The 17,007-nt window shown below is 37.8% G+C and overlaps 1 protein-coding gene across 2 annotated transcripts in view; it reads right to left on the bottom strand.

The window, feature by feature from the left end:
• Positions 1–17,007, bottom strand: part of UBE3D (ubiquitin protein ligase E3D) — a 131,440-nt gene that overhangs the window by 108,406 nt on the left and 6,027 nt on the right. For both annotated transcript variants that reach the window (XM_081044371.1, XM_081044372.1), the window contains exons 2-4: positions 16,728–16,924; positions 13,343–13,433; positions 1,506–1,737 (exon numbers count right to left, since the gene is read on the bottom strand). In XM_081044371.1, the coding sequence (XP_080900497.1) occupies positions 1,506–1,737; positions 13,343–13,433; positions 16,728–16,924 (520 nt within the window). The remainder of the gene's footprint in view (positions 1–1,505; positions 1,738–13,342; positions 13,434–16,727; positions 16,925–17,007) is intronic.

Genomic DNA, 17,007 nt, shown 5'->3' with positions numbered 1-17,007 from the left:
CTTGCTGGCTGCCAGGGGAGACACAGGAAGTAGGATCCACAAGATCCAGAATCCGCCATCCATGCTTGCTAATCACACTTGCTAGCCACGATGCGCCATCCGCTTCTCTGCCAACCAACCAACCAACCCACCTCCTAGCATAGCCACAGCAGTTATATCAGAGGCATATGGCTAACAGGTAACAGCTGATGGTCACCCAGCCATAGCGGACGGCCACTTAATAACCAAGCCAGCACCTTTCCACATGAGGCTGAGAGCCTGGAAACTGCTCTCTGGGACTCTGTTCCCATAACACCTCTTCCACTTACACCCTCCAAATATTTTTTAAAATGTATTGTTTAATCATAACAATGAAAGTTAATACACTATAGTATTAGTATACAAATTTAGATTAAAATATAATTTTAATATAACCATATTAAACATAATTATATCAGGTTTATATTAAATTCTTACCATTTATCTTTTAAAATTATAGAAGGCTAAAGCACTATAATTTAAAATGAACCATATTTAGGTAAAGGGATTTGTGTTTATGGTGAGAGATGAGGCACATAAATAATTATGATAACAATATAACCTTGATACTTGATGAACTTCCTTAATCTCCCTCAAAATAGAAAATAATTCTATAAACTAACTTATAGTCTAAGAGCTAACCAACTGCTGCATATTTCCTGAAGTGGCTCAGTTCTCATTACAAAAATTACATGAGTTCTAAATGAAATTTAACATGCGTTACTTTTGTTCCTACCCATAATCAGATGTTAAATTGAAAATTCTCTGGCAACAATTTTCTTTACAGATATAGTTTTAAATTATATCTGTATTGACTTGCCATCAGGCGAATGATTTCTCACAAGGGCCAACTCAATACCATTGATTTTCTTTTAAAATAAGGTAAACCCCTTGTTCTCTCCAGTGAGAGGAAATTGCCTTTTCTCTGAAGCAACTTTTATAGCAAGAGCCACCTGCCCTCACGTTGTCAGCCAACAACGTAGAGCCTACAGCACCAGCTTCATTTCCAGGCTTAGGCTCCTCCAGTTCCTCTTTTTCTTTGATGGCATCTGCTTTTATGACATGAACCGAAGTCTAGACTCTGGGCAGATACAGGAAAATACCTAGGCCTAACTGTGTAGTGACTATCCTGGAGCAAGAGAATACTTAATTCAGACTAAGAGGATAAAAATGTACATTGATCTTGGAATATTGTACTAAAAACAAGAAAGTAGGGCATTTGATTTGTAAAATGGTAACATTCCGAATTCTGTGCATGAAGAAGTCCTCTTCCCCTTCTTCCTTCACCCCTTGTCGGCTGTTTTGCTTTGAGGCCACATGCTCTTGCTATATCAACAGAGCAGAACTGGAGAATAGAGGCAATTGAAAATAATGGATTTCAGTCTTTAGAGCAGTCTGTGTAACATGACCTGAATTAAGACAAGTTTGGAGAAACCAGTTTCTAAGCCAATCTCTAAATTAGAATTTATTTTGAAAAGATACTTTACCAACTTAAAATGGGTGTCAGAAGAAAGACAGGGCATCTTCGCTGGGGCTAGTTCAGGTCTTGGTTGCCACAAATCACTTCTTAGATTCACCAAGAAGAAAGAGTCTCCGATAAAACAGTCATTCACTTGCGGATGAAGTGGCTTATTAGCAAAGGGGTCCGGATGACAACACCATTCTCCAACTAGAGCTCCCCAGTTCTCACTCGGCAATGGGAGCACCCTGAGAAGCTTCCTGGTGGCAAGACGGGAAAAACTGTTTTTTACAGAACAAAATGGAAATGTAGCATTTTCTTAATGCAATCAGTATGAAAGATGAAAGAAGCTCATTAACCACATTGCTCACAGTGTTTATTTCCCGCCAGATTACAAAAGTAATATAACTTCACTATAGACAATTTTGAAAATGTGGACAGGTATAAAGAAAACCAAAATCATCCTTTCCTTACCATCCAAGAACAAGTAACTATTTTGTACATGATGGTATATTTCCTTGCTGCTCTTTCAAAAGACATACAGTGTTTCCCCAAAAATAAGCCCTAGCAATGATTTTTCAGGATGCTCGTAGTATTAAATAAGCCCTACTGCATTTCCCCAAAAATAAGACCGGGTCTTATATTAATTTTTGCTTAAAAGATGCATTAGGGCTTATTTTATATTACAAGCATCCTGAAAAATCATGCTATGGCTTATCTGCCGGTTAGGTTTTATTTTGGGGGAAACACGGTAGTTGTATACATGCATACAAAGTCTGGGATCAGAGAATACACACAAACTGTATCTTGCTTTCATTGTTTTATTTTATTATATCATGATTCTTAATGATTCCATTCTATTTCATAGGAATGCCAAAACTTTTTAGATCATTCCCTCATTGTTAGATATTTAGTTTTGATAAAGGTTTTGAGTTTCCCTTTATCAACAACCCTGTGAGGAACATTCTTATTAGAAAATTTGTGTACATATATAAGTACTTCCTTGGGAAAAAAATTCATATGTGTGAGATTACAAGCACAAATAATATGCATATGTTTACACCCAATATCTGTACTGGCAACCTGCTTTCCAAAAAGGCTATACCAATCTATAATTCTTCCACTTACCTTCTTCAAAGTTGAATTTTATCATTTTTTTCATGTATGGGTGAAAATGTTTCCAATACTGCTTTAACTGGCAATTCCTTAATTACAGTGTGATAGAACTGGCTTTTATATTTATTGACCACTGTGTTTCTTCTGTGAATTGTGATCAATGATTATGTTCCAGTGAGGTATTAGTGTGTTCTTATTAATTTGTAAAAGCATATTCTATATTAAGAATACTAGTCCTTTGTCTGTCATCTATGACAAATACTTTTTTTCAGTTATTGCCTTTCAATTTGGTTCACATTAAAATGCAAATCACCTATCTCTTTCTTTTGTGATTTCGCCTACTACTATTCTTATAATTTTTCTGCTTTGGAATAATTTTAGGTTTAGAGGAACATTACAAAAATAGTACATGTTTTAAATTAGATAGTTCTTATATACATTCCACCTAGGCTTCCCTAATGTTAACATCTTACTTAACCATGGAAGATTTGTCAAAACTATAGGCTTTATCTAGATTTCCCTAGTTTTTCCAGTAACGTTCTCTTTTTCTGTTCCAGAATCCAATTCATGATAACACGTTACATTTAGTCATCATGTTTCTCTGGTCACCCCTAGTCTGTAGCAATTTCTTAGTCTTTTCTTATTTTTCAGGACTTGAGATTTTTGAAGAGTACTGGTCAGATATTTTGCAAAATATCCTTCAATTTGAGCTTGTCTGATATTTTTTCTCAAGGTTAGACTGGGGTTATGGGTTTGGGGGAAGAATACCACAGAGATGAAGTGCGCTTCTCATCACATCATATCAGAGGTTATACCCTATCAATATGACTTATCATTGTTGATTAACCTTGATCACTTGCTTAAGATGGTATCTGCTAGGTTTCTCCCTTTGCATACTCTAGTCCTTGGAAATGAGTCATTAAGTTCAGGCCACTCAGGGGGGTAGAAAGTAAGCTCCACTCTGCTGTTCTTTATTATACTTAGAACATCATCATAATTAAGTCGTCCCTTATATTTGCTACCAGTTTTTGTTAATGGTTTCTTCCCCCTCACCCCCCCCCCCCGCCCCGAGCAACAACAGACACCTGAGACTAAACCAGGACGAAAGCCTACCTCCATTCTACTCTAAATTAAGAAGATCAGTAATCTAAGGGGAGAAGAAACGAGGAAATTTCAAAATAGTTTATGCTGAGAAAAACTGAGAATAGAAACACGCTCATGGTCTTTCTAACGTCCGTGAACGCTGCGGATGCTTACAGCACCCTGAATACTTGCACAGCTCTGCTCCAAGCAGTTGAGCCACGTGCTTACAAAGAGTCAACTGTGTTTCATCACAGACCTGTTTGTGCCACTTATATATGTTAGTTACATAATTTAAATATAATGTAAACCAAGGAAATATGAGTTGTTATTCCTCTGAAAACGAAAGATTTCAGACTAGATGAAAGCCAATTTAAAAAAAAATCACTAATACGATGTGGGAGATATAACTATAGAACTAGGGAGAGGAAGAAAAAGTAAAAATCTAGAAGAATTCTGCAACTGATTGCTTCACCTGTGTCTAACTTTTCATTCCACTTTAAAGAAATCCAAACTGGAAATTGTAAATGATGAATTTTGGATTGCTTAAGTGAGAAAAGCTACAAAATAGTAGAGTCATGCTCAACAAAAACGTATTGATTCCATAAAATGCTAGTAAATTAATGTACATTTGCATGTTTTAAATTAAAATGTTTAAGATTCACATATATTATTTTTCAATGATTCCCCATATTAGCCCTTTTCTTTGATTCATCAATCAGCTATGAGTCTCATAAAAGGGCAATTACATTATGGAAGACATTTAATTTATAACTCCAGAGGACAGAGCTAAAAACAAGAAAGGCTGATATTAGCTTAGTATAAGGAAGAACTTTCCCTTTCAAATTAGGAAATGCTGCACCACCAGCATTATTCAAGCTGCTGAACATGTTAAAAATATTAAGAAGCAATTCTTTCAACATACATTTTCTAAAAGTCTACTATGAATCAGGCATTCTGCTGACACAAAACATTAATGCATACAGTCTCTTCTCTCAAGGTACTCATGTTCTAGTAGGAGATACCGACCTATAAACAAATAATAAGATCATAATATAATAAACACTCATGACAGAGTAGTGGTTCTAAATTTTTGTGGGGTAGAAGGGGAGGGGACAGCTCAGAACATTTTGAAAATTTGATGAAAGTTTTATAGCCCCTTTCTTCAAATATACATTCCCACACGCACACAAATTCGGTATATTACTTAGGGGATCTGTGGATTCGCAAAACTAACCCATGAATTCAGGGCAATATATACAAAGTGCTAGGAGAGTAGAGTATATACATGGACTTCAGACAAGAGGTAACACTTGAGCTGACCTTTGAAAGATAAATAGGAGTTCTCTAGGCAATGGACGGAATTCAGGGCACCACAGGTGGAGGAAACAACATGAAAATGGCACCATATCCATTTAACTTACCACTGCATTTGTAGTGTCTGGCACAGTGCGTGACTCATAGTATAAGCTCTTAAATACTTGTTAAAGGAATGAACAAGCATATTTTGATATCTTTAATTTGCAGGGCCCCTGCCTGGGTCTGTCGCATTCTGAGATGAAAGGGTTAACAAACTTTTTTCCCTTGATGCTTGAAAATCTAACCTTTGGTTTGACCACCTAGCTCTGTTACCCTAGAAACCTAGTAGATAGTAGGCATCATTTACATTGCTAGACAACATTGCTTATGGTAAAATGATCCCTGATGGTAAATTGCATCTGGACTGGGAGGAAGTATGAATGAGCTGTAAATGTCTGATGAGGATGCCATGCTTTGGACTTTCCTGCATGCAGTCCTTTGTGAGGAACTGCAGAAACTATGCCAAAGAATTGTTACGAGTGATACTGGCTGCTTAGGGCGTGAGGCTTCTCAGGGTAGCGCCTGCACCTGCCTGATGTGGCTCTTGCGCTTTGTACCTGGAATCATGTCACATGGGAGACAAGAGTCTCCATATGAGAGTATGAGCTGTCATGTGCTTGAACTGCTGCAGGATCTCTGCTGAGAGGAACTCCTGAGGTGCCCCTGCTGGCAAGAAATGTGGCCTGTGGTAGGGTTGTGAATCTGCATGTTTAGTTGAATTTAAGCTCTCTGGTGGGCACAACACACACCTTTTCCATTTAATACTCACTAAAACTTTGTGAGATAAGAATTTCCATTCTTCTATTACAGAGGAGGAAAGGTAGGCTCAGACATGTTAAATATATCTGTACAAGTTCACAGAGCCAGGAGTGATGAATGAAGCCAGGATCTCAACCCAAGTCTTCCTGGTTCCAAAACTAAACTGTTTCCCTTGGAATATACCCCTTCCCCTGGCAATGCAGAACATCAGAAAGGGACAGTGGCACACTGTGTGAGGTGTTACATGTCAAGCTAAGGGGCAGGGACTTGGTTCTACAGATAGGTGCGAAGCATTATAGAATTTTAAGCAAGTGATAAAAATTTAAGGAAGTGATAGGTCAGATTTGAATTTTTACAAAGAAGAGGAAGGAGGTCAACAAAAGTGCCTGTTTAGAGTGGGGGTTAGGCCCAAACAGGCTCCTAGATCTTCTCCATCACTAAGATTCTCTGTCTCTTGACATTTTACATACAGTCCCAATAAACAGGTCCTCAATGTGGTGCAAAAGACAGCAACATCAAAGTCTCATACACGATCACAGAAATGAAACTGCACCAAGATTTACAGAGATCTGGGAAACTTGATGCACATTAGCACAAAATGTGATATTTCAAACTTAACTTGACCACACATCACAGTGAATAAAAGCTATAATGTATCCCATAACTATCTACATAATATATCAGGAGCAAGAAAGTGCCTAATTCACAGGTCGTTGCGAAGATGAAAGTGTAGAGCAGAAATTTTTCTGTTTTGAAAAAAAGATAAAACCTTCAAGAACAAAAGATGTATTTTAATTACAGTCTACTGGAATTACGTCTATCGAAAACTGAAACTTTGATATGATCTACTTTCTAAGAGAACTTTCAAAATAAAATAGATATCATTTTTTTCAAGGTAGTTTTTAGGTTAAAAACTTGCAGAAACTCAGAAAAAGAGTGAAATGATATCTTGAATTTTCTTTCAGCTTAGGACTCTGTGATGAATAGCAGCACATGTTTACAATAAATTCAAATTTGCTAGTTATTTTTAATGAATCTTAAACATAAGCTTTTGGGAGAAATAACTTAAAATAGACAATTGCTATTGATTGATGTTTATTTAAAATTTAAAAATACAGACAAGAAAATGGAATGCCTTAACTTTAAAATCAACCATTAATCAGTGAAAATAACAATGGTTATAACATAGAGTTTTACAGATTGAATTATAACCAAATGGACATTAAGAATTTTAAGAATAACATCAAATATCTAAAGCTCAAATATGGCTGCTGGAATTTACATAAATTCAGCTGGCATTATCCAACCGGTAGGCTACAAATGCTATGAACGTAGCTTTGCATTTTATTACCATTATGTACATAGTATGATTAGACCCATAATGTATAATCAATCATTTTATCTCAAAAGCTTGCACACTATTACCAATAATCCAGTTTGTGTCTGTACTCTTTTTTCACCTCTTTGGTCTTTTTCATATAAAAGTGATTGTATTCATGGGAGTAGTTATTTTTAGACCACAATTATAGCTGGTTTGTCAAGTGGACCAATCAATTGGTTGGATAATATGACATCTCTTATTGTTTCCATAAAGTCTATTCTGCTTGTTTCCTTGTAAAGTTTCAACACCCTCATGAACTGCTGGGCTGATACCTAGTTCTATACTGGTGGAATGGAGAGGGCCTATCCAGAGACCTCAGGAGAACTCTCCTACGACTGAAAATCAAAAGGCTATGTTTGAAAGTCTGCCCAACTCATGTAGTTCAAGTCTAACATGAATTTATTTCTGGGAGACAACAAATTCCAAACACAGTGACCAGTTAGCAGTTTCTGAGACTATTCACAAAGAAATAAATTTTGTTATTACTGTTGCTTAATATTAAGGCCTATTAGTCTCAACAAGAGTATAATCAAAAATTGTATACATTCAGACAATATTTATAGAAAAACTCTGCCAAACTGGTAAAAATGCAAATTGGAAAATTTTATCATAACAAAACAAGACAGTATCTGTTTTCAAATAACCAAAACAAATGGTTAAGAACAGGTGACCCTAAATTAAGGAAAAAGACTGCTGTAATTAGCATATTTCATGCACCCTGGCACTAATAACTGTTAAAAGCCATTAGCGTATTAATAGGTTAAACAGTCCTCTGTACCTTTTTTCTAATTTTATTGACAAGAACTTTTTCATTAAAAAATGAGCATTAGTCTTACATTATTTGTATAACACAAATTATAGAATGCATATACAACTTTATGAGGTTCACTAATTACAGAATTTTCATGCTTGCAGGACTCTTATAGGTTTACCTAATCCAACTTCTTCATTTTACAGATGAGAATACTGAGGCCCAGAGAATTAAAGTGACATGTTCCCAAATAATAAGGCCAGCCAGTAAGCAGACCTTACATCTGCTCCATTGGTCCTGTTAAGGGAGCTCCTGGTACAAATAAATCAACATATTCCAAGGTGCCTTCCTGGTAAAGATGTCCACAATTAGTTGATTTTGATTATAGCACATACAAGCCTCTTTTGAAATTCCTTTGGTTTTGTTTTCCACTTAACAAGAACAGAAGATAACCTAAGCACCACATAAAATAGGTAATAGGAAGAAATGAGAAGACCATTGGGCTTAATGTAAACAGTCAACATGAATTCTTTGTGCAATTACTGGAGCAAACATGTTTTTCCATAAAACAAAGAGTCATGGAACATGCTGCCTAAGAGTGAAATTTAAGCTAAGTTTTAAATCGTCTACTAAGGATTTCTCTGTGTTGCTCAAAAGGTCTACACATGCCAGACACACAGGTGTGACAGGAAAAGGCTTTCAAGTAGCCTTCCTTAAGTGAAGCAAGGGCTAAGTCAAGTCCCCTGTTTATCTTCTCAGGAAGAAAAAGGGAGAAAGGTGGGTCATTTCCGTGGCACACCTAAAAAATACAGAGTCCTGAATCTAAAAGGTTTGAAACACTTAACAAGTTAATTTCTTCGTTTGCTAGTAAGGCCAATTATGGAAAAAGGGGTGGCAGGAGTCTATAAAACCAATTTAAAAGAGGATGTTCAGCATTAGTATTATGTGTTACAGTCTTTAACTCTCTCCACCAGTTTGGAAAATAGGCCTTATTATGTCTACTCAAGAAGAAGCTGATTTCTGAGTATCTACCTGAAAAATTTGAAAACACATTTGTAAAGATATATGTACCCCTATGTTCCTGGCAGCATCTTCAGGTGGCCAAGTCATGGAAATAACCCAAGTGTCCTTGGATGGATGACTGAATAAAGAAGATGTGGTACATATATACAATGGAATCTTACCCAACTGTAAGAAAGGCTGAAATACAGCCATTTGCGACAACATAGATGAAACTTGAGAGTATCACGCTAAACCAAAAATGTCAGATGGAAAAGGACAAGAATCATATGATTTCACTCATATGTGGGATACAAAACAGAAAGCAACAAATGAACAAACAAAACAAACTCAGACACAGACAACAGTATGGTGGTTACCAGAGGGGAGGAGGGGTAGGGAGAGGATGAAGAGGGTAAAGGGGACAAATATATGGTGACAGAAGGAGACTAGACTCTGGGTGGTGAGCACACAATGCAATATATAGATGATGTATTATAGAATAGTACGCTTGAAACTTATATGATGTTATTAACCAATATTACCCCAATAAATTTAATTTTAAAAAAATCTAAGATGCTGAGGTGATATGGAAAAGGTTTCCCAGCTACTAAGTGGTAAAGCTAGAGTTCAAACCCAGGTCCCATTTTCCCACTCTAGCTTTTATGCTACATGGATTCCTAGTGGTCAGGATTAGGGAGAGTCAATACTGTCTTTCAATGTTAGCCTCTAAACCCTCTAGTTCTCAATCCCACGATCATAAAAAGGACACAAAACAGAAGATACAGTACCTGAATGGGAAAAATGGGGACTATAGGTAACAGTTTTTCATATCCATCATCATTTTCCAATGAAACACAAATATCAGCCAATAATTAACAAGCATATTCTTTACAATAAGCAAGCAGCACCAGGAAATTATGTTATACTCAATTGAACCTGTTTCTACTGTAACTTCTAGGTCACCTCATTGTTATGCAGACATGCATGTTTCAGAAACTTCATGTGAGAGTTAAATCACAGCTGAAATAGACTGAGAAGGAAAACTTTCTTGGGTAAACCACAATGTAAAATGGGACCCTGCGGACATTTCAGGCTAAAGTGGGCTTGTCCCAGAGTGCGTCTTCTGCAGCAACTTCACCCCTCAGGTAATCCGAGCAAGGATGTTCTCCTCTCCTCTGCAGACTGAGAGTCACCTCATTTCTTTCCCAAGATAATCATTCGGAGGATGCTCTGTTCATTACCTACTTCCACTAGGGCAACTTTTGGCGATCTCATCTACTGGGACATTGCCAAGGAACCATAAAGCAAGCAAGAGAGGCTGGGGGGAGGCCAAAACAAACACCCTCACATTTATTCAACTCAACCCCACAGGAATTTATTGAGAGCACACTATTCACCTGGCCCTGTGCCTGATGCTGGGGTTGATGATAAGAATAATAATTACAGCAGTCACTACCACATACTGATTGTCTACCTGGGGCTAGACATTGTTATAAATACTTCAACTCATTTGATCCTCCAAACAACCCTGTGAGGTAGCTTCTACTGTTATCTATATATTTGTAATAAGGAAATTGAGGCATGGAGCGGTTAAGTGACTTTCCCAGGGTCACAGCTAGTAAATGGTGGATGCAAACCCAGACAGCCTGGCTTCTGAGTTTGGTTATTAGCTACTACACTACACTGCACTCTAAATATGAGTGGGGATAAGGAATACAGGGGTCAATAAGACTATCCCCACCCCCAGAGCCTACTTTAATCAGAAAGACAGGCAAATAAACTGTAGAGGAGCACATAACTATGTTCACAGAAGGCTCCCAATAGTAGATGCCCTATCAGCTGAATTTAGAAGATAATCAGAGGGAGATAGGTACATAGGGTGCATTCCATGGAAGAAAGTAGCTTTCATTAAGCCCTGGCATGGAGAAAAGCATGGAGAGACTGTAGGACCGCAGGCTGATCACTATAGTTGTGCACAGAATGTGTGTAAATAACAGTGCATTGTTTTGGAGGGGATAAAAGGAGATGGGGGAAGGAGGGCTAAAACATGAGAGGGAAAAGGAGGCAAACTCATAAAGTACCTAGCATGGCATGCTAAGGTGTTATGGAATTTATTTTAAAAGATCTGGGAGGTCCTGGAAGGGTTTGAACAGGCGAGCCAACTGCATTTGAGAACACTCAGTAGTGTAGAAATGATCAGATGAGGGTGAACCAAGGAAAGGCGAGTAGAGATGGAGCGGGAACAAGTGCTATTTGGTGAGAAGACAGCTTCAACTGAAGCAGTGGCACTGGGGTGGAGGAAAGTGAACTTGGGTAAGAAATGTGGGGAAGGAAATAGCAAAAGAACCTGGTGAGAGACTGTAAATGAGGGGCAGGGAGGAGCCTGAGGCAACACCATTAGGATTCTACCTTGAGAATGAAGGCAGAGGTATGGCATGCACTGAGTGAGACCAGGGGCTCTGAAGAAGGAGCAGGTTTCAGTATACGAGGTGTGATCAAACAGTACAGTGAATGTTTAAATAAAAAAATGTATTACAGCAAAAGACAAATTGCCATTAACAACCTCAAAATACCCCCCTCACTTTGAACACACTTATCCCATCATTCTTGCCACTTCTGAAGCATTTCTGAAAGTTCTCTTTCATGAGTGTCTTTAGTTGTGCTGTCATGACTGCCTCAATGTCCTGAATCATTTTGACTTTGGGGAAGAGCCAGAAGTCACACGGTGCCAGATCCGGTGAATAAGGTGGATGAGGACACACCAAAATATTTTTATTTGACAGAAATTGCCATACACCCGAAGCGATGTGTGTGACACGGAGCACTGTCCTGATAGAGGAGGATTTACGCACTTTAAAACACACCTTCTCTCAACCATAGCTCATACTCGACTGACTGCACTCAACTGATCAAATAAGTTGAAACTTGTCACACACTGCTACTAAGGTTCGACACTCCACTTCCCATACTGAAAACCCCTGCCTGGATCAAATATATGGTGATGGAAGGAGAACTGACTCTGGGTGGTGAACACACAATGGGATTTATAGACGATGTAATACAGAATTGTACACCTGAAATCTATGTAAATTTACAAACAATTGTCACCCCAATAAATTTAATAATAAAAAAAAAAAAAAGAAAACCCCTGCCTTTCGGTTGGGTGGCACTCGGCAGCAGCATTCACCATATTTTGTGATCACAACAGAAAGGCTCCGTGTCACACATCACTGCTGATACAGCAATTTCTGTGAAATAAAAACATGACGGTGTGTCCTCATCCACCTTATTCACCAGATCTGGCACCATGTGACTTCTGGCTCTTCCCCAAAGTCCAAATGGCCATGACAGGTAAACATTTTGAATCGATTCAGAGCGTCAAGGCAGCCACTACAGTGCAACTAAAGACATTCATGAAAGAGGACTTTCAGAATTGCTTCAGAAAGTGGCAAGAATGATGGGATAAGTATATTCGAAGTGAGGAGGAGTATTTTGAGGGAGATTAATGAAAATGTGTCTTTTACTGTAATAAAATTTTAAAAATTTAAACATTCACATCTTTTTATCACACCTGAATGTGCTGACAACAAAGCACAAGGAGCAGATTTCAGATATGGGGAAGCAACCATTCACATGTAAGTCTCAGGCACTTGTCTCTGAGGAAATGCATACAACAAAGACCTCTACAGTCTCTCCTTAAATACTGTTAACAATAGTAAGATTTCCATCGGCCTATCCAGCCTATGCATGATCAGAAGCTGAAAATTCAGTGGGAAGGGTTTGCACCCAAGAAACAAGGAGGCTGACAGGAGGAAGGGAGCAGATAGAAAAATAATTAAAAGATACAACTTGGGAATGCAAATGATGCAGCAATGAGCCCTTCCCATCTCAATAGAGTAATCAGAGGACATGGCAAGAACAGGTTATAAGATTAACCTAATGATCAAGAAAAGATTAATTTATGCTCTCTATGCTCTGTTTTAATAAATAGGGGAATAGGAGATGGATTTTAGAAAGGCACTAATAGAAGTAGCTGAAATAAAAAGTTATTTAGAAAAATCACTTGATGTGGAAAAACCTCATTCACCACCATGATGGATAAAACATGCAATAGGTCTCCGTCTCTTTTCAGAAGAGAGGTGCTTCAGTGATCAATACAGCCTCTTCCACCAAGATAAGCCTTCCTCCCTTAAAGCCAGAATCCTATTGCTCCCCTCTGTCACCTTGAGTGAGAAGGCCTAATTGCTCTGTGGTTGCTGGAGAGTTTTAGGGCTGATTTTGTTCAAAGTGATATTAAGGTGGCTCTCTTTTTCAGGCCATATACTGTTCCCTTGACAATTACTTCAGAAATTCTGACAGAAAAAAGAGAAAACCATTGCCAGGCATACAATTAACCAGTGTTAAATACATTCCTTACCTGTCCCTTATTATGACTTCACCACAGGATTGGCAATAAAATGTGCAACAGCCTTGAGCTTGTGAGCTTGGATTAAAAATTGAAATCGGTTCTAAAGGAAATCAATGAAATAGCAAATCTTAGAGGTTTGGGACAAATATGTTAACATATAAGAGTTTCATAGCACAATAAGTAACCATCAATGAATACTGTTTATGGTCTACCCAGAAGTACACATTTAATTAATATTATCTGATGACTCAACCAGAAGCAAATACTGTGAAGCGTTTTGAAAAACAGCAGATTTTGCTTAAGTGTTTCAGAGAGAGGTATTTATTGCTTTAGCTTATCCATGTCATATATTGTTGAGTTGTTTCTCTCATTCCATAAATACCAACATTAAGGATGAGAGAAATGGGCCCTATTTCTTTCCAATCAAGCTAACTTCCTCAGCTTTGCCATCCTCAGCTTTCCCCGACTACGTGTTACGTACAGTTTTTCATCAGTGTCACTGCTGGTAAATAAAGCTTTGAAATTTAAGTTTAAATTGATTTAAATAAGATTTATGTCCATTCTGACATATTACCAGTATGTACAAACAAAATGAATCTCGAAATTGGTCTTTATTAGACAGGATCCTGGGAATAGAATGGCTCCTAAGAAGAATTCAATTTTCCAAGAGCAAAACTCAATTTCTGATTAAAGCTGTGGAACAACGTCTATTTTCCACATAATATGCAGCATAGGCAGTATGCTCTCTTAGTTTCCATTATTTTATTCATAAAGAAAAAAAAATATTTTCATCCCCCCCCAAAAAAAAAACCCACACAGAAATACGTCTATTAAAAAAATATAAAGAAATGAGGTCATATCCATTAGAACCAAACAATTTGAATTTGGTATGTTACTTAGTATATATTTTAAGAGTACATAGACCTGGGTAAGACATCCAAATATTCTTCCCAGACCCAAAAAAACACAAACAAATTTTCAGTGAAATACTCCCCTCTGCTGGCCACCCAGGATGATCCGTTGGTGCAGTGTCAAGTCAGAACTTTCTGATACAGGAGCATTCTGGAACAACACTGCCCCCTGGGGATGAATCTAATGCTCGTACTGTATCAGAATTTACTGTAGCCAGTTCTATGTGAACAGCCATGATCTGACCTATGTTACGTTCAAAACTGTGTAGCAATATGTTTACTACAGTCCTTAGAAGAATGTTCTTACAGTTGAAAAATCAACTTTTTAAAAACTCTGAATCACAACTGAGGGCTAAAAATTTCAAAACTCACTTCCTACAACATATTTTGATTCAAGCTTCCATCAGTATGCATCTATCTGGTATTTATTCATTCAGCAAATACTAATTCACCCCCTATTATATGGAAAGCACTAAAGCAATTAAGTACTGAGGAGTCTATTCTGCATACCCTTTCATGCACCACAGCACAAGCCTTTGAAAGCTTTCCTTTTCAGATATATGAGTAAAACATGTTTTAAAAATGTAAAGAAAGAGGAGACAAATAAATGTAAATAACATGCAAACCAACACACAGAAGTCAATTTATTTTGTTGTCTAGTCAAAACGAAACAATGTTTGCTGATTCCAAATTTTTAAATAACTCATGTTTTGCTATTTGTATACTAACTGTTACAGAATACAGGTAGGCAACAAGCCAACTGTTTCTGGAAGGTCTTTATGCCTCCTCAGTATGGGACCAAAAATCATGGTCGCAGAAAACTAGCAGCAGGTCTGAAGCACCCACTGTGGCTTTCATGCTTGTCTTTTTCCAGGTTCCAGAGAGATAAAACATTCCTGCTGTGGTTACTGTTGTTGTCATTGCTAAAGAGAAGGTGATGACGTCACAAGAGCCATACTCCCACGGCTTCTTCCCTGAAACAACACCTCCTTTGCCCACTATCTGGTACACTCAGGGAGTCTGTTAGTCTATTTCCCATTTTAGTGACCCAGTCATCTTTCTATGAAAAGTCCAACAGTCATTCTTAGTGTTTATCTTATGCCACTTAAACTCCATGATGTTTCTTTTCCCTACCCCTTGGCCCTAAAACCAACTCCACCCAACTCAGACTAGTTATTCATCAATCCAGTACTTGACCAAAATTAACTCTCCAGCAAAAAGGGAGTGAAACTCCCTCTTTCTTCTCTTTCCTTTCAAAAGTCAGCATAGAGACTCAAGGGAACTGAAATATGCTCCCCATCTCTTAAACAGCTCTTCAAAACAATCCTGCTGACCCCACCTCCAGGCACCATGCAGCTCAGATGAAAGGCTTAGTATCAGTGAGGCAGCAATGAAGTCTCAGGGCACAGCTGGAAAATTAAAATCCTTCACTGATAATGAGCATCCCATCAGTCTGTTATCCCTTTTTATATCATTTTTAATCCTCCAAAGTGTATTACTTACATGGTTAAGAGACATAATAAACCATTATTTTACCATTTATTTAATAAATTATAAACCATTTTAATAAATTATAAACCATAAATAAATAAACCATTTATTTAGTAAGTTATTCTGAGAAACATTTTTACTATCTTACTGAATCAATGAGCCAGTAATGAAATAATGGAAATATGATAGGCATAGGGCCAATCAAAATCAAATTATACATCAAACTCAACTTCAGAATCCTTATCTATACTGTTCTCTCTAATTGGAAAGGTCTCTAAATGACTGGGATCATTTCCATCATTCAGTCCTCTCCTCAGGGTGGCCTTCCCTGGCTACCGTCAGCCCGCCCGACCCTAATCGCTGCCTGTCCCTTTGTTCTGCTTTACTTTGCCCATAGCACTTTTCTCTGTATCCAAGTAATGTGGTCATTATCTATCCACCCACTAGAATGTAAGTTCCACGAGAGCAGAGATCTTCCTACCTTGTTCACTTCTGTAACCCTAGACCCTAGATCAATGCCTAGCACACAGCATAAGGTAATGTTTATTGAATTAATGAATTTCTATGTAATGCTTTAAAATCAAGCAGGTCTTGCACAACTGCCATCTGATTTAATCTTCACATCAGCTCTGTGAGCTGGGTAATTTTATAATTAAAGAAACACAACGGGGTATACAGGAAATCTTTGCATCTTGTGCTCAATTTTGCTGTGAACCTAAAACTGCTCTAAAAAGTAAAGTCTATTAGGGAAAAAAATACTGAAAAAAAAAATAATAAAGCCTCAGAAAGGTTAAGTGACATGTTCAACTACACACAGCTGATACCTACCTGGCAGCAGAACTAGCAAAGAACCAAGATCTCCTTGACTCTCAGCTCTTTCCACGCCCCTGATCAGCAGCTATCTGGCAAAAGTTTGACATTTCAAAGGAAAAACCACCTTCTATTTACAATGCAAAAGTAAATGCAGGAACAGGAGTGCTGGTATTACTTACTTGTGCTGAATTCTGCTTGTGCCTGTAGCCGCAGGTGCAGTCCATCTCCAGGCACAAACTGCAGTCCACGGCACGAGGAAGGTACAAGCCTGACCTCTGCTGGAAGCCAGATCTCTGTGCAGCCTGCAGGGGTTTTCATCTGGAGTGAGGATGGCGTTATAGAAATATCCATAAGCAAACCTGCTTCTTTTGGCTCTCTGGTAATTAAAAATAAAACACACAAAAAATTTCTCATTGATGAAAACCACATGACGAAAGAAACATAAATGGCAAAGGATCT

Source organism: Rhinolophus hipposideros (assembly GCF_964194185.1).
Source record: "Rhinolophus hipposideros genome assembly, chromosome: 3".
In the NCBI taxonomy this organism is placed as follows: domain Eukaryota; kingdom Metazoa; phylum Chordata; class Mammalia; order Chiroptera; family Rhinolophidae; genus Rhinolophus; species Rhinolophus hipposideros.
This window is presented reverse-complemented; position numbering and strand designations above follow the sequence as displayed.